Consider the following 18,690-nt stretch of genomic DNA (forward strand, 5'->3'; position numbering starts at 1 on the left):
GGGATTCTTCATTCCATAAATATTTCTGTAGTTGCTTTCACATTTGTGAGATGCATTTCTCAAGGCTGGCCTTCTAATTCCCAGGCAAGGAATGTATTAAATTTGAAACAGCATTCTTTATAATTATCGTAAAGTGTAAATACATTCTGTAAATAAGAATAAATATCATACATCATATGAATTGAGTTCTGCGTTTTTTTTTTAATATGAGAGTGTAAAGGCTCGCTACATGTGACTTCCGTTTCTGGCCATTGCACAATATCGTTTTTACAAATTCGTCTGGGTTGGTATTGCGTTGCATGTTAATGGCAAAAGGGAAAATAAAATCGTTTCTTTATTAAAGTTACATGATGAAAACATTTCTATGTTAAGGACATCAATATTTAATGCTCTTCGTGGGAGATCTTTTCCGACCGATTGTTTCCAACTATTGATGGTGTATCCATCTGTAGCAAAAAAAACATGCCATGTGTAAAGTATCATTGACGTTTACCTACTTTTAAAATTATTACTTCGTGTATCTCATTGATTCTACAGTCAAGGAATTACAAGAGCAACACAGGAACATTTGACACAGCAGGGAAATAGTATTTTTTTTATTTTATTACACGCTTTCATTTAACTCACTCTGTCTGTTGTTGTATCCTCAAATATTGTTACTCAATTGTTACCCACTTCCCAATGTGGTATCGACTGCAAACTTGGTATACTTCTGTCATACTGATGGCAATACTATATTCTATCATAAAAAAAATATATATTTTTAAACATTATTTTTTATATGTTACGTTTCGGCTTGGGTCTAATTGTCCCACGGTCAACTGACGTTGGCTGTAAATGACCACGGTCCCTTACGTTATGGCAAGCTTCGGGGCCACTTCATGGAGCTCTTCCATTATTAGTATGGTACATTTCATTTCAAAAGTGCTTTTAAACATTACTTATTATGTATGGCATTGACTTGCTCCGTGGTAACATTGAGAAACGATAAAAGCCCAGATGTTCCGTGCTGTAACTCCTCCGTCACTGTGGAATGGAGCACAGACATTTCAATAAGCCTTTAGAAGTAACGTCAAAAAATCGTCCTGTCTTCCATGAAACATTTTGAGATTGTGTTTAAATTTGTGACGTGTGTCTATGAAAGGCTGGATCTTTTTGCTCAATTGGAAACCATTTAATCTGAAACTTGTCTCAAATAAAACATGCAAATGAATGCCACTGAGAAAACATTTAAAGCATTTCACTGCAACCCTTTTGGCACACACTGCTGAAATACAAGGATTTCAAACACTGCCAGAAGTTTTGCACACGATGGAATTGTATTGTGAAAGAAAATGTGGTGTGTATATATACATATGCAATAACGTGTGCATAGGCATTAATTTATGTGCAATGTGGATGCAGTGTTATGTGGGCAGTGTGTTTGTGAAATATGACTTATTTTTCAAGACGGCTGACAGCAGAGGGCATGCTAAGACTACTACATCGGTGTGGGCCATCTGTGATTCTACAGGGCCTGGTGAAGGTTAACTAATTATTTCTCTGCATTGTATTTACCCCTCTCCTAACCCAGCAGTTGGTATGCTTGCCTTCACAGTGTTTTCTTTAGATCACAAGGGTAATCTGAATGTCAGCTTTGGGAGGTGAGTGTGATTAAGTTGCCTCATGTCGTCTTTTAACATCAAGCACCCACCCACCCGAATCTATAAGTGTCCCATAAATGCGTTTGGGGACCGATACAGGCTTGTCTTAAATCCCGCACAGGTGGTGCTGCTGGTGTGATTGCGGGATTGGAGGTTGCACAATCTGATAAATGCCTGCCCCATTTGGCTTGTGTGCCGTGACGCACCAAATGGATCAGACGGCATGAAGCCCGTTTTGATGTTCGATTTGAATATTATGGGCCCTTTATTTATTTATTTTAGTTTCATGTTTTTACTTTGGAAATTTGCGGCAGAAACGTTCATTATGAATATGCTCGTTGGCTTTGAGTGTTTGCACCCATCTGAAGTGGGTGAAGTTGGTCTTAATGCACTTTGATGGGAATGTTTGGCCAAGCCCATTCATTAAATTGTCATGACAGTGAGGGCGGATCTTTGTGAAGAATTAAGAGGCGATACTACATATTTTATAAGCAGCATTTTATCATGATGTCATGTTATCAAAGCAAATCATTACGTTATTAAACCTTCCATTGTATGGTACAAATAAAAAATAAAATGTTATGTTTTGAGAAATGAAACACAACTGAAACCCTTTCAATCTTTGGCTCAAAACAAAAATAACGTCTGTAGCAAAACTATTCTTTTTTACCGTTATGTGCGAGTTGTACAAACATTCAGCAATCTCAATTTTAAAGTAATAACTAAAAATAAACGTGTCGTCAATTATGTGATGGGACAGTTTTGTCTCTGTTTTTGGTAACTAAACCTTATTTATTGCAATACCATATTTCACATGTCGCAGTTACTGCCAAATTAGGATGATGCATTGTGTTAGTAGAAGGAAAATTACTGAAATAACCCTAAACAAATCAGCGCGTTTTTTCCTTCTCCTCTACATGTTGTTAAACAATTCTATACATTGTGTCAATGAATCGTGGGCTAGAAATGCAATGTACACATTTTTTACAAAAACGAACAAATATTCTTCAAACGTTCGTGAGATTTTGTCGGGGGCCATTTTTGTCGCCGTTTGGCTATGTGGCGCTGTAAGCCGTCTGAAGGAGGCCAAGGTGTCGTGTGTTTCGTGAAAAGGTGTCGTGTGTTTCGTGAAACGCTGTCGTGTGTTTCGTGAAAAGGTGTCATGTGTTTCGTGAAACGCTGTCGTGTGTTTCGTGAAAAGGTGTCGTGTGTTTCGTGAAAAGGTGTCGTGTGTTTCGTGAAAAGGTGTCGTGTGTTTCGTGAAAAGGTGTCGTGTGTTTCGTGAAATGGTGTCGTGTGTTTCGTGAAAAGGTGTCGTGTGTTTCGTGAAAAGGTGTCGTGTGTTTCGTGAAACGCTGTCGTGTGTTTCGTGAAAAGGTGTCGTGTGTTTCGTGAAACGCTGTCGTGTGTTTCGTGAAAAGGTGTCGTGTGTTTCGTGAAAAGGTGTCGTGTGTTTCGTGAAATGGTGTCGTGTGTTTCGTGAAAAGGTGTCGTGTGTTTCGTGAAAAGGTGTCGTGTGTTTCGTGAAAAGGTGTCGTGTGTTTCGTGAAACGCTGTCGTGTGTTTCGTGAAATGGTGTCGTGTGTTTCGTGAAAAGGTGTCGTGTGTTTCGTGAAAAGGTGTCGTGTGTTTCGTGAAATGGTGTCGTGTGTTTCGTGAAAAGGTGTCGTGTGTTTCGTGAAACGCTGTCGTGTGTTTCGTGAAACGCTGTCGTGTGTTTCACGAAAAGGAAAAGAAACGAGGAAAGATTAAAAAAAAAACGGGAGAGCAATTTTTCATTGATCCATCAAATTTCAGCTCACCATAAACATATGCTTCTAAAGTGTTATTTTAATCCCATGGAAAACTGGCTTCATTTATCCCGTGTGCTGTTCCCCACATTACTTGCAGGAACTAATACATGTTTCTATTTCATCAAGGTCCTTAAGATATTCTGATCTCCAACTGCTCAGCACTCCCAGGTCTACAGGTTGCGCTCTTTTAGTGATCGAGATTTTTTCAGCTTGGCACCCAAGCTATGGGACTCCTTGCCCTTGAAATCAGGGAATCAGAGTCGGTAGATATAGTAAAGTCTACTTTGAAAACCCCACCTCTTTAAAGTGGCCTTCCCACTTTAGTTTGGTCGGTTGCACTGATTCTGTTTTTGTTTCTGTTTCCTGCTTTTCACGCATTGCGCATTGGGATCCTAGGATGGAATGCGCATTATACATTTGAATTATTATAATGAGCTTGCAGTGTCACTTTCTAATGCCCATCTTTTAACGCGTATTTTTATTATGTCGACGTTGCATAAATCCCATTTGCCATCTGAGTGTTATGTGTATTGTTTTAATCCTGAGAAGCTTTAATGGGGAAGATTAAAGGTTGAGGTGAATGCTGTAGATAAGGGTAAATTTGGGGGGGGGGGTTTGTGGGGGTTGGAGGATATAGGCTGGTAAGATTGGTCTGAATGAAGCAAAGAAAAACTGCCAAATCTTGACACAGAATCTGTAGCAACTGATTTAGGAGAAAGTTAATGAGCTCTGCTTCACGTGGAAAGCTGCCTGGCAATAAGTGTAAATCAAACTGGATATAAGTGCAGAGGTGTGGCACATGACAGATGCAATTTGTTAATCTCCATTTCAAGGCACGGGCCCTAGAATCCTGGTGTGATTAAACATATACAAAATGGGTAACCATTGAAAATAAATGTAAATACATTTTCATTTCCAAAATGCAAGATTCAAAATGTTGATTTTTTTTGCTCCATTATATTGCAGGAATGTCATAATATCTCCGAGAATTAATTTTACTATCGGGCAATTTGTCAGTCAAGTAGAATGTCAGGCATATGCAAAATGCATAACTGCCCTGAAAAGCAGTATCCGAGCAAACCCAGACTCACTGAAACAAAGCAACCCAATTCCATTTCTATTATGAGAAGCAGGCATGGAGTCAATATTGCAGGAAACTAACCGAGTGTCTGATAAAATATTAATTACACGCTCACTTTTTCAAATGCAGCTAGGAACACAAATGTAATTGATTTTGCATGAGACCAAGTTGTCAAAATCCCACGGCACCGCAAAGAAAGGTCAGAGTTTTGGCATAACAACTGCCGGTGATACTCACTTCACAGTGATCGTTGATCATGGTTTAATTTTAAACTCATTATCTTATCAATGATGCCATGGTGTGGTAATGCTTGGCCTACTGGACGTTCACACCAGACGCAGCCGGTTTGATTTGCCCACACGGCAGTTGAAACAATCCATCCAACAGTCTACATGGGTAAATCACAGATTAGTCAAGAGGCAAGTCGTGTGTGGTGGGGTAAATCGTGATTGTTCCCACCTCTTCCAAGACGTCAGCATGGAATAGTTGACCAAATGCCCTCCCGAGGGGTTCCATTGATCTCCCTCTAATGGAGGCCCCTATTTCAGCAGTGGAGTGAACAAACACTTGAAGGGCTGCGCCTTCACCTACTTTTATTTTTATTATGAACAGAGAGCCTGCGAGTTGCTCAGCCAATTGAGATAGATTATATTGTGGCCAAAACCATATCATACACAATTTAGATGTTTTGTGGGTGTGCGTGTCACAATTAAAATTATCTGCGGCCTGCCAACTTGCCTCACTTAGCCTGGCAAGCACCTTGGAGGATCCTGGCTGCTTTCAACTTTCAGGGAATATCGTGCATTTAGCCATCTCAAGTAATACTCGTGGACAGATTTTGGCTTGGGGAATGGCACTTGTATAGCCCTGCGTGTTTGCTCCACTGGTTTTCTACGTGCCGCGTGTTAGTGTTAAGGGCCACAAAAGCGCACCGGTCTACTCTCAGCTGACAAATGATTATCCTTATAATTGTGTGTGATTGCACATGGTATCTGCAGGCTAATGCGACGGCCTTGGCCATGTGATGAGTGGAAATGCACAGTGCTAATTGGCTTTCCTCTGGGAATGATTGACACCATAAATAGGTAAGTTTGCTACGGTCCTCATTGAGGCTTTTAAGAATCATTCTGTTAGCTGTCCTTTGAGTCTTCCAAATGTGACTGCTGTCTGTGCTGTGTGTCACAGCTGCGGTTGCCAGAGAGACTTTCAGGAAAAGTTAAGTCCAACTTGATTCCTTACAATTTTTATTTTATATTTTTAGCATACTTAATGCTCTATATACATAAAGCTGCTGCATAGCTCTCGGGCGTGCTTTCGGGGTGTATCATGCATTGTTCGGCACGATGTCCGACGTTTCGCTCCACGTGCTGGGAGCTTCTTTATGAACTCAATTAGATCCAGAGATTGTGTTTCTACAGCACAACCGTGAAAACCTATGCAGAAACTGTTGTGTTAATTTCCTTCCATCCCCACCCAAAATTATTAACCGTTAAAGTCCATTACCGAGGGCCACTAAAACTAGAATAACAAAAACGCGTTCAAGACCAGCATTATTGTGAGACATTGTGCAGTCACATTATGTTAAAATGTGTTGTTATGTTGTATTAATGAATACAGTTTTTAACATTGGTGCTGCAACTGAGACAATAGTGAGAGGGCCCTATATGAGTTGCTTTGGAACTGTTGCCATGGAATGGAACCCTGTTTGTGTATGAGCCACACATGTCCCTATTACTGTATTTATTTGTCATGTTTGATTTGAATATCATGGACAGCTTATTACATATATTTTTCAGTATTTAAATTTCACGCATCAACCACATTTACAATTGGTACTTCAAAATGCCCTTTTTGGTATGATTAATGTATTTAATTACGTATGCTGAATCTAACAAAGTTTGGCTGGTTATTAGGCCACATTTAAAACTTGATAAATGACAAGTACATTTAAATTGTAAAACCATTATCCAACGCTCCATACCAGATGGTTATACCATGTACTGCATATTGTATTAATGCACTTGGAAACATTTGTCAAAATATGTTTTTTTGAGAAACAATAAAGGCAGTATGAAAAACAACCACAGTAATTAGATGTATAATAAATCACAGCCACATACCCATTTGTAAAAGAGTTGCATAGCTTTCCCTCGTCCTCCTTACTGCCAGTCCTTGGCATGCTGCTATAGTGCTCGTGACTTTGTATGTGTCCAAGTGCTCTGTGATTAAACTTAGCTCCAAGGAAGAGCCAGCCAGTTGGCCCTTAATAGCCCGACTGCCCCAACAAAATAAATTAATTGGTGCCCTGCCTTTTACAAGATTCATAGATGACAATGTTCCATTCATGGCGACGCCCGGCTGGTGGAGGTGGCATTGCACCCGAGTGAGTGATATGCCTCTTGAGTGCCTCGTGCATTTACAATGGTTTGGCTGCGTGATAAGTAGGTATGCAACGACAAAGAATCAATTAAATCGCTAAAAATCTATTCTCATGCTCGTGATAACCGTGGCAATATCATACACGTGAGGGGCAGTTGTTCCTTCAGAATGCTCTTTCATCTGATATTAGGAAGCCACTGGAGCTATGCGCTTTTAAATCTCGATTCAGAACTAATTTCTTTAGAAATGCTTTTTGTGTTTAGTTTGTTGTCCTTAGATTAGTCGGGTGGCTACGTACGGTGCGAAATAAGATCAACATACGTGCATTTACATTTGGTGCAAAGCCTCAAAATGGCATGCTGACGTTACATTTAGGCCAACGAGATTGAACTAAATCGTACAAGCAATAGAGACAGAGATAAGAAACGAAACTAAATGGTGTAATACTGGTAGGAGCCTCCTGGTTACACCAGCAGCCCACAGGGGATTATTGTGTCCGTCCGTCCGTCGTGCATCCAAAAATGGGAGGGGTGGGGCTGGGTGGAGAGGGGAGGGTGGGGAGGGGCTGGGTTGGGAGGGTGGGGTTGGGTGGGGAGAGAGGGGCTGGGTGAGGAGGGTGGGGCTGGGTGGGAGGGGTGGGGCTGGGTGGGGAGGGGCTGGGTGGGGAGGGTGGGGCCGGGTGGGGAGGGGATGGTGGGGAGGGGCTGGATGGGGAGGGTGGGGAGGGGCTGAGTGGGGAAGGTGGGGCTCGGTGGGGGGTAGGGCTGGGTGGGGGGTGGTAGGGGTGGGGCTGGGTGGGGAGGGGCTGGTCACCCCGTGGTGCCCTTATAAAACTCAACGTTTAACCTACTCACGCCGGCTTGTGCCCGCCCTCACAGTCGGGCATATTTCCGGAATACACCACGTGGTGCCGCCGTTGACCCTGGCCATTGACGGAGCAACCCAACGTTCCTACCAGCTCCCTCCGCAGGAATGTGTTAAAACGAGACAAAAATTATTCAATGTTGAATCGAATTGCGATAAGAAATTGTGACAATCCATATTCGCCTTTGTATAATGTCACGATGGTAGCTTTCATGCAAAAGTTCTTGTCATTAATCGTCCACCGCCCAGCAAATATCGTCACGTTTTGTAAAGTTAGTATCAATACGCGCCAACGTATTGATCAAATTCTGACCAGGCAGCTCAAGATTTTTTCACGAATGAATTAACCTTCAACGTGTGTGGGACGTTGCCTCAACGTGACGAATTCATCGAATCGCCGTGAGCGAGGGGCGACAGGCGTCGCGGCAAGGCCCTCTCCAAAACTTTATTTTCCACCGGGGGGCGAGCGATGGCTCTCAGGTGGTTGTGAAGCTGCGTGAATTTCAGCTCTCAACACGGTGGAGCATCGTGGTTCAGCCAAGTTCAACGCTGTGCACGGAGGCTTGTGGCTGCAATTTAAAATAAAAACCATTCGTGCAATGGGCATGACTGATTACATATGCAATTCATCATAATGGGGTAATAGCGGGCCACGAATAATGCCAAATTTTCATGGTGTATGTGGGCCATACGGGTTACACAAGCACGTGCGGAGATTCGCAGAGATCGTACGAGAGCAATCGTGCGCGCATGCACATTAATCTGCCAAAATACATTCAAGATAAAAAAAACTAAAAAGAGAAACCCGCAGGTCTCCTCTTTGCGTAACAATGCTCAATTTATATTCGTATAATTGTACATCAAAAACCAAGGACAAATACTGTGGTTTTGAAGCACAATCATCCCTGTAAATAACACCCAGACAAATAAGGAGTACAAACGAATAGCCTCTGGCATAGTAATTAATTCAATCAGACATTCTCCCGGTTTCATTTTTTCCCCCTCACCTGGCTCGATACGCGACCCTCATTATGTGGGTTCTTTGGGTCAAACTGAGATAAAATTCCGCTAACAATATCTACAACATGCACACTCAATTAGCAGCGCACTCCGGATCATACCATTCCGTCCACGATTACCCGTCTCTGGGGACAAAGATTCCTTCATAATCCATTCCCGCCACACTCTCCTCCTTTCCCACTCCTCCCGCAGCCCATTCCATTCCACCCGCGCAACCACGTCACAACCATCCCTTCCAAGCACCTGCACGGTGAGTTCGTCCTATCCTGGCGCCACTTAAAAGCACATTAAAATGTTATTTTTCTCCTGACCTTGGATGCATTAATCTTCGACTGTCGTGGGGTAAAAGTGAGGGGGGGGATATTTTTAGGTTGCAAAGGCCACGTTGGGAAGTTGGGTCAGTGATGGCTCACTTAAGGGAGAGTAATGCTGTCCTTGCTTAACCCCTCCCCCTCCGCACTGCCCCCCCCCCCCCCCCACTGAAAACACTAACTCACTTTTATAAAATGCCTCTTATAAAATAAATTAATATATGGGGAAATAAATAACTAAATAAAAATATATTACGAAGTCAAGGGGCTTGCTGAATGTCTGTCAGACGTTATCGTTTATTATCGCTGGTTTTTTTTACTTGTTTGATCTTACAACAACAAAACACTTATATTTTTTTTCGGTAAAGTCACGTTCAACGTGACTTTACCGAAAAAACCAAGAATATGAATTACTGCAGTCACGAAAGCTTTAAATCAAAACAAAACACTTGTTAATGTTGGGGATTATTTTTGTTGTTGCTGTTGTGCAAAACAGGTGTGAATGTTGCCTATGAGGCAAGAAAGAACCCTTTTAATTTCCCATGTAGGCGAAGAACACCTCTCTCCAGTCTAAACGATACGTTTTACTTATTTATTTGTGCTAAGGATTAGGTAATACTCAGAGTGTTACATTGTCACTTTGGGTAGCTGTCTGAAAGTAATCGGTTCAAAGTGAAATATTTTTCATGTGCAAATGCGTATGATGATTTATAAATGTAGAGAAACGGATAATCTCAAAGAAAAATGTGTCGTATGTGTGTGTATTTATATGTATAGATTAGATGTGATGTTTATTTTTATTGAAAGCAAAAGTGTGAAGCGAACGCACTGTTAAATTTAGATTTAAAGCTTTCGTGACTGCAGGGATTCATATTCTTGGTTCTTTCGGGAAAGTCACGTAGAAGGGAAACAATAAAATAATAAAAAATATGAAACAATAAAATTCTCACGTTAAAAATAACCGCCACTTTTTTTCCAATTTTCTTGCTGTGGTTTTCACACCTGATGATGATTGCTTGTGTTGCAGTCGAAACGTCGTGAGAATTTTATTGTTTTATATTTTTATTATTTTATTGTTTCCCTTCTACGTGACTTTACCGAAAGAACCAAGAATATGAACGCACTGTGTTACATGGCAACAACATGGGGCATGCAACAATAAAAAAATGTAACTTTAAAAAAGTGACCTTGGATACATTTGTTAAAAGGCGTTGGAAAATACCGACCTGATCAAATTTGATTCAGAACAAGGTAAACACACTCATCCAGCGCATTGTGCACTCACACATTCACATTCTTATTTTGAGCACAAGTGACTTATCTCACATTCCAAAAAATATCGGAACGTTACGACGAACACACGTTGTGTCAGTCACGCGATCGCTGGCAGTGTGGTGATTCGTGCTGGAAAAATAATCATGTTTGCCAACGAGCACAGGAGCTTGGAAGCGGCTGCCCCAGTTAATAATGCGCATGCATTAACCACCGATGTACGTGCCATCTTCTTCAGTGGACTTGAAAGATCCTGAGAGCCGATTCGAAAATGAGTCGGCCATGTGCACCGGCGTCATGGTCCAATTTTGAGCCATTTTTTTTACAAATGACTAAATTCGAAAGCCCCCTCCCCACCCTTGCCGCCCTCAAAACATTTAACATCACAGCCCCTCTGCTGTAAGCCTAATGCCCACTCGCAGGCCAGCGCGGCGCCGTCCGCCGCGTGCCGCACAGGGACAGCTGTCGCCGCGGGGCACCTTGGGACGCACCCGCGCGCCGAGGCATTGAGTGATGGCGATAACGGCAACGGACGACGCAAAAAACGCCGCCGCGCTCCGTGACCGCTCTCTCTCGCTCTCTCTCTCCCACCTCTCTCGCAGGTGCTGCCGATGTAGCCGGTGGAGGCACAGTCGCACACGTAGCGGTTCCATCCCTCGCGGCACAGCCCGGCGTTGGCGCACGGCCGCGACACGCAGTGGCGCCCCGTCTCGCGCACGCACGCCGGTTTCACCCCGGTGGCCAGCTGGCTCTCGGCGATGCGCCGCACGTCCTTGGCCTGGCCGTCCAGGTAGAGGTCGCGCACACAGCCCACGTAGCCCAGGCCCAGCGACGCCGTCCACAGCTCCGGCGGGAGAGCTGGCATGTCCAGGCGCCAGCCGGGCAACCCGCCCAGGTACATTTCCCCATCCAGATCCAGGATCTCGCTCTCGCCGCTCGCCGTGAATTGGGTCCGGCGGCCGTCGACGCTCACCAGGCCTGGGAGTAAGGTAGGTAGGGGGGGGGGGTGGACGAGAATGTAGACACGTGAGGTGCAGGTCGCGATGTGGCACACATGCATGCACAGGTTCGGTGCAAAAAACGGGACGTTTTCTCTTGCGATAGTCTGTGGTCATCCGATAGAGATATACTGGATTATACCAAAGCAATGTGGCATTTCCACCACTCCGATTAGCACAGTTGGCTACATGCGGTGTGGAAGAAGTTCAACATACATACAGTACTTGCAAAGAGCCATAGCCCCGCTCTTAGCAAGAGCTGTCAAAAGTTAGACGCATCCTTGTGACGGCTAGGATATGTTTGTGATCTTAGTCAGAACACATCACTGGACAGGATGATGGCTGTTCGTGAATGCTAACATCGGAGTGGCAGCTAAATAAGGGGATTTACTCAAGTGAATGTCTACTATGCAGATGACGTGATGAAGTCAGATGCTATAGATGGCAGCAGCTTGGGAAAAGCCTTAATCCATTAGTGGATTGATCACTGCCTGACGATGAGGATGATGATTTCCATAGCCGCCAATTAAAATTTTAATCCCACGTTTGTGTTTGTGGGTGAGACAGTGCCAGTCTTGTCAGCGAGCCCCTATAAAGGCCTGCATGGTAACACAAAGTAGAGGTGTGGCTGCTCATGACAACCAGATGTCTGTCTCCTGAGCACTGCCGCTGTTGACATGCAGTACCAGGCGGCGAGCCTGTTCGCCCAGTAAAAACATTCCATTCACGTCGCTTCACTCGTGAGGAGTGGAGATGTACACATGAAAAGCCTCTCCTCACACATTATCACTTGACCTTGTAGCAAGTGCCTTTAATAGAACTATGAATATGCCTGCCGTGCGCTTACGTGTTCATATGCACCTCATGCTTGCGTTTGTATTGTTCAGTTATTGTTAAGGGGAAAAATAGGCAGAAAGAGCTCCAAATCCGGAGCATTAATAGCATTATACTGAGAGCTGCACACAAGCCGACTTGTGTGGATTCAAAGCCCTTCGTGTTGGATCAAAAAAATATAAAAATGAAGTCCCCAAATCTTTATCCCTCTGGCTTTATACCAAATGCTGCTGAGCCAATATAAAAGCAGGCGGCTTGTGCCACCACTTGCCGTCAATTTCACTGAGCCCAACAGTTTCATCCGGAGATGTCCCTCGTCCCGTCGCAGGTCGATTCCCGCAGTCATAAACGAGCGCGGCGCACATCGCGCTATATGATGGCGCTTTGAGTGAGGCCTGGGGTGAGTGAAAAGCAGCTTCGCATTATTCGGTTTGGGGCAGATGTGCCAGCTTGGCAAGCCATGGACTGCTGTGCCCTTGGTAGTGAATGGGCCATTTGTTTATCCGTATATGTCGGGGTGTTCCCTGCACGTTCACGGATTGCCGCGAAAGGCGGTGAATGCGGTAGGCGAATTGAGTGTGCACTATGGAGCCATGCCACACCATCGCTGGTGTCGTGTATGCATGTGTACGATGAAAATGGGAGAGGGGGAGGGGGGCAGTGGTTAGCGCGCCGCGGCTCTGAAACGGAAAACCAAAGTTCAAGTGGCAGCGGCAGCTGCGACCAGTGGACAAGTGATATCAGAACTGATCCTGCCAAGCCACTGACACCAGCCCCCATCCCCAGTGAAATCTACCAGCACTGATCAGTGCGGTGAAGTATGCAACAACAACAAAAACAATACTTACATGGTGTTGAAGAGGCCTCCATCTACTGTAACATTGAAAACGTCTTGCGTTTATTTTTAATTTACAACTAAAACATGCCGATTGGGAGTGTTTTTAAACTTTCAAATACATTTTGGAAGCTGTTTTTAAGCGTAACCATTAATGTATAAAATCTGAAATTATGGATGTGAATTAACAAACGATTGTAGAGGACAATGTCACATGGCAAGCTAACCTTTTTTAGATTTGAAAGGATACGGTCACACTGTATTTAATTTTAGGCTTATGGCAGAATATGCTTTTAGTCTAATTTAAAAATAAAATTCCCCCTCAGATTCATGTAAAAACCCTTTTGACAGCCAATAATCTGCTTGTACAGCTTAATGTATGTGGGAGGGTCTGAGAGTTTTAGGCTCAGAACATTTGGCAGAGACGTGCTGCTTGCAATAAGAATTACAAACCTATAAGGTAAGAACACTAGCACTTAGGTTTGCAAGTAAGATGTCTTGCCTCTCTCGGTAAGCTTATCCTTTCTGCTTTATTTTTTATTTTTTTTCTCTGTTGATTGGGGAGTCGGCCTGTTTCTCTCACTCTCTCACCAGTTCTCTCTCGCTGTCTATCTCACATTCACACATACATACACACACACACGCGCACGCACAAAGTCTGTCTCTTTCCCTCTCTCTAGCAGACTTGGCTGGTGCCAGATGGCATGCCTTTGATTCCTGTGAAAATGTCAGCTCTGATATGCTCTGAACCATGTTAAAATGTGCCGAAATGTCGCAGTCTAAAGTCATGCGTATTTTTTCCCCTCTCCTCCCCACCCTCTTTCCTGAATGTAATCGGGGTTATTTCATTATTTTAACAAACATGCTGGGAGGAAAAATATAATGACGCACTGGTTTGCTTTAGCAAGGTTTGCCCTCATTGTTTGACATTTTTAAATTTTCAGTCAGTTTCGTATGCGTATACACTGCAAGTGAGGTGGTTACTTGGGGTCAGACACTCAGTAAATGGCAATGATACACTTTATATGTACATGCACACATTTTAATTACAATTGTTCTTGATGTATAGAGTATGATTACATTTTTTGGGGCATTCTTTGCAATTATGACAAATCAGGTGACTCACCTCAGCACAGGTAAATATGGACGGTGTAGTTGGATAGCATCAGATTAAGTCTTTCCAGAAAAGCCATTTGCCAACTTGCTTGCTCATTAAAAAAAAATATCTTCTATTTTTTTTCATTAACTGCCAGCGGTGCTTTATTACAGAGCAATGACACCAACTATAACACTGATAAATATAGCATTGGATAAAAAAACATTCACCCTCCCCACACATCCAGTTCAATATATCAACCAATAATGGATTTGTTATGAAAAATAATTACGACAATAAATAAAAATGCATTACATATTAGACGGCGTACGGAGAGCATTTTATTTAAATGCTTCATATGTTTTTTTTGTTTGCCGGTGCCCTGAAATTAGTTTGGCAGACTGCAATACATTGAGTGCAGGCCATACCCTTGCATGTGATTAACTTTTACGCCACCTGCCAGGCACATACGAAGAAAAATATCCCCAGGGAAGGTCGGCTGTCAGGAGGGGGGGGGGGAGCAAAAAAAAAACAAATAAGGGAGAGAGGTGGTAATATAAGCACACACAGCAGGGCCCGAGGCCTCCACACAGAGAGAAAATAGCGGGTGCTCTGGGGCGTCGAAATTTGTATTAATTTCTTGGTTGGCTTGCCAGACTCCTATCTGCAGCCTCTTTATTACCAGTGATGAGCGATCACTACCGCATTTCATTTTGCGTTAGCAAGGCACTTTAATATCAAGGTGCCGAGCGACCGCTTTTGATTGGCATTGCTTGTCACCTGAATGGCAAGTCACTTTCAGTGGCAAGTCGTCCCGGCAATTCTCATCACGGCGACAATAAACTTGAGAGTAAAGATATATATATACGCCCAAGGAAGATTTAAAAAGAACAAACGCGAAAAAATAATAGTGTCATTGACTGGCTGAGACCAACGGGCAGTATTTAACACAAGTTGAGTGTTAGAACTTTTTTTTTTAACAGTTAATGTTTCACGGGCAGTCGTATACAAAACTCCGTGATAAAACTTTACATTCGGAAATTTCACGCGTGCAATCAGAAGCTAATTGTCCTCAAACTGCCTGATTGCTCGCTTAATGGGGAGCAAAAGCAAGAACAGTGAAAACAATAGATGAATAAAACCCCAATGTGTTAAGTTTGGGACATGTTCAATTAATCATCCACGCCACTGATGATATTTGTATATTTGCATGCTGTAATTAGATACTGTCTTAGTTTCTTCTTTTGCAGTCTCATCGAGCCACTTCAGGAATGGTGATCTGGGAAAAGAGGGTGGGGGCGCATGTTTGGCTTGGGGTTGGGCAAGGCGGCTGGCTGTAGTTTGATTGAAGCTCTTTTGGAGAGTGTATAGGCGAGTTTGCAGTGCCCGGAGGCTGCGTGGAATGGGATTAGCACCGCGCACAATCTTCATCTCCCCATCAAAACAATGGCACATATTATGGATATAAAATATGCTGGCAGTCCCGCTCTAGGAGGTGTAAGTGAAGTACTGCATAGTAAATCAATGCCTCCCTGCCACGGCGGAGGCCACTCGCTGGCAATCAGGGAAGGTGGCAGAGGTGGGGGCTGTCTGTGGAGGGGAAGGGCTTTGGATTTCTTTTGCCAACCCTGTAGTAGGAGTCGGAAATGGTAAATCCCAACATTAAAATAGCGGACATCCCTGAAGCCACACCAGGCAGTATGTAACCATGCATATGATAAACATTTGTCTCCCAGCTGGCCACGTTTGGTGAAGAGGAGGGAGTCATTTCCCATGTATGTATGTACGTACGCCAGTATGTAATGCATTTATGTACAATGTGCATATATGTCAAAGGTATGCACTTGCATATGAAAATGTGTCTCTTTTAATGTATGCGTATGGGGAGCGGTAGTGTAGCGGTTACCGCGCTGCGCTAAGAACCCGGTGACCCGAGTTCGATTCTCGCTCACGGCCAACACCAGTGACGATTATCTGAACCGGTCATGGGCATCCCCTAGGTCGACTCAGCCTCAAATGGGTTCCTGGTGTGGTGTGTAAGCATCGCCACTGGGGAGACAAAGACGGCCGGGCGTGGTGTTGGCTACCCACCCCGTCGTGTGGCGTGCCGGCCTTTATAGCTGCTTGCTCACAGCATTTGCCCTAACAGTCTGTTCAGGCTATACGGGAAGGCTTTGTATTTTTCATGTATGCGTATGAATGTATGTATACTGCTTTTGCTGTCGCCCAATACACATTAGGCATATCATGATTTATTTCTTCCCCCACCAGCGATTCAATGAATTGTCATAATTGAGATTCATGAATCAATCCAAAAATAGATTCTTCTTTGTTTAGTTTATTTTGCTGTCTAATTTGCACGGTATATTGTTTGCTCTGCCTCGTTTATATACTTTTTTTTCACCCCCATTAGCCTAAATGTAACAAGCGTAACGTTTGCATTCCAAATTGATTCTTGTGATTCCTGCGCTTTACGATACATGCATTGAATCGTGCTCTTGAGAAGCAATTACAAATTATGCAAAGCATATGCTGATGTTACATTGATGCTCACGGGCTAAACAAAACCGTAGTATATGGTCAGAAAAAAGTGCGAAACGATACCTTCGAGACGACAAAAGTGAGGCAACATTTTTTTATAATTTTGGAATAAAATTTCCACCCCCGAATCGTGATAATTCATCAAATCGCCGAGGTGAGGGGTGTGAGTCGATACATGCCTACGAATGTGCACACGTACATTTGTATTCCTCTTCCAAATTGACAGAGAAAGCAAAAATGAGTCGGAGCAATTATATCTCTTTACCAACCCACGGCTGTTCTCTTGGAAGTGTGTTCGTGTGTGTATAGTTTATATTTCCAAATCTCAACTATCATTTATTTAAAAACTAAACTCTTTTTTTTATTTTACCAGGTAAGGCCGACTGAGCTTTATAGCTATTTTTCTGAAGCGACTTGACCACAAATGAAAGCTCAACGAAGTGGTTTATCACGTGGAAATGTATTGCAGCCAAATACTCTAAACGCGTGCTGATTCTAAATGTGGAGCGAAAAACCGGAGGACCCTGACAAAAATCCACACGACCATGTGCGAGAGAGACATGCAAACTCCAAATATACAGGCGTCAGGGTCGGCATCGAACCCACGATCTTCTGCATACCAAGTGAGGTAGTTAACATCTCGCCACAGCGGAGTCCTAGCTCTGCTGTCATTTGGCAAGAGTGGCACCCATGTCAAGAGAAACTGAAAAAAAGTCAGCTGCTGTGGCGAGGACGTATCGTGAGAAGCGAGGAAATCCACGTCGGAAGAACGGTGACAATGGGAGCACTCAGATGGAAATTGAGAGGCAGGCCTAGAAAGATGGTGGGTTATAAGTTGTGAACCGGGATGTGAAGGACTGTGGAGTGTACGTGTGGAGGTGGTCCCAGCAGGGAAAGAGGGTTGAGGCAACCCACCCACACACGATTGAGAATAACGACATGAAGGAGACGAACGTTGTAATTATAAACGGCCGTTAATCCCTCTCATCTCACTGTATTCCTTGCTCCTGGGTGCCCTCATTCAGCACGACAAAACAGCAGCGTGTTACCCTCCTTACCTTTCTGGCCACCTATGGATTACAGGGGGGACAACCCCCATTGTTTGAGGTGACTGCTGCCCCCCCCCCCCCCCCCGCCTTGTATACGTTACAGGTCAGGCAATTACGGCTCGCGTTTCAAGTTGCTGCATCAGCATTTCTTAATAGCCGGAGGAATAAAAAAAAACCATGCAAGCGCATTAAAAGGGCACAATGGAATGAGAAGGCGAGTTAGCAAGATGATGAGGAATATTTGGAGTCTTGATTTAAGACCATTTCTTGGGAGACTCTATGGCGCGAATTCAGCGAAGTCCGCGGTAAATTGTGACGTTAAATGCCTCGAACATCAAGATTTGCAAACGTACGCAAATGTATTCTGCCAGTACTATAGTTTACGATGCATAGGCTCGTCAATTAAAGCTCACGGTAAACGCATTTAATTACATGCGTAAGAATCGATGGTATATTTTCAGTTTATGTTTGTTCTTTGTAGAGCAGAAGCTAGATGTAAGCACACCGATTTGGAGCGACGCCAGCTATGCTTATTTACAAAGTAGTTTATTTGTAATAGATGTTGCCCCTCGGCTTACCCCCACCAGTGCAATGTAAGCATGTGTTCCTTATATCAAAACTATATAATGGGTGTGCTTATATCTATCTTCTACTGTCATGGGTTCACAAGACCCCTGCATCCGATAATGGTCACTATATTCACCATAATGATTGATCCTTGAATTGAATCCCGACCATGAATCATAACAATTTATAGAATCATTGGGAAGGAATGGGGAGGGGGGCGTGGGGGCGGGGGAGACAGCAAAGGGTGAGTTTTTTCAACCCACATTTTTAATTATAAATCACAGAGATGTACATATGCTAAATTAAATAAAGGAACTGACTACCTTCAACAACGGACTTAACCAGCTTAAGTTGCATTTGCTGGCATTTCAATCACGCAGTGTTCCATAGCTGTGGGAACGCTGAAA

At 43.6% G+C, this 18,690-nt stretch overlaps 1 protein-coding gene across 7 annotated transcripts in view; it reads right to left on the reverse strand.

Moving 5' to 3' along the window:
- LOC116943217 (neurexin-1-like) overlaps positions 1–18,690 on the reverse strand; it is a 394,340-nt gene that overhangs the window by 155,244 nt on the left and 220,406 nt on the right. For all 7 annotated transcript variants that reach the window (XM_032955895.2, XM_076067700.1, XM_032955893.2 and 4 more), the window contains one exon: positions 10,955–11,341. In XM_032955895.2, coding sequence (XP_032811786.2) covers positions 10,955–11,341 — 387 coding nt within the window. The remainder of the gene's footprint in view (positions 1–10,954; positions 11,342–18,690) is intronic.

This window comes from Petromyzon marinus, chromosome 17, assembly GCF_048934315.1.
Source record: "Petromyzon marinus isolate PM22_M1 ecotype Great Lakes invasive population chromosome 17, UKy_Petmar_22M1.pri1.0, whole genome shotgun sequence".
Taxonomy (NCBI): domain Eukaryota; kingdom Metazoa; phylum Chordata; class Hyperoartia; order Petromyzontiformes; family Petromyzontidae; genus Petromyzon; species Petromyzon marinus.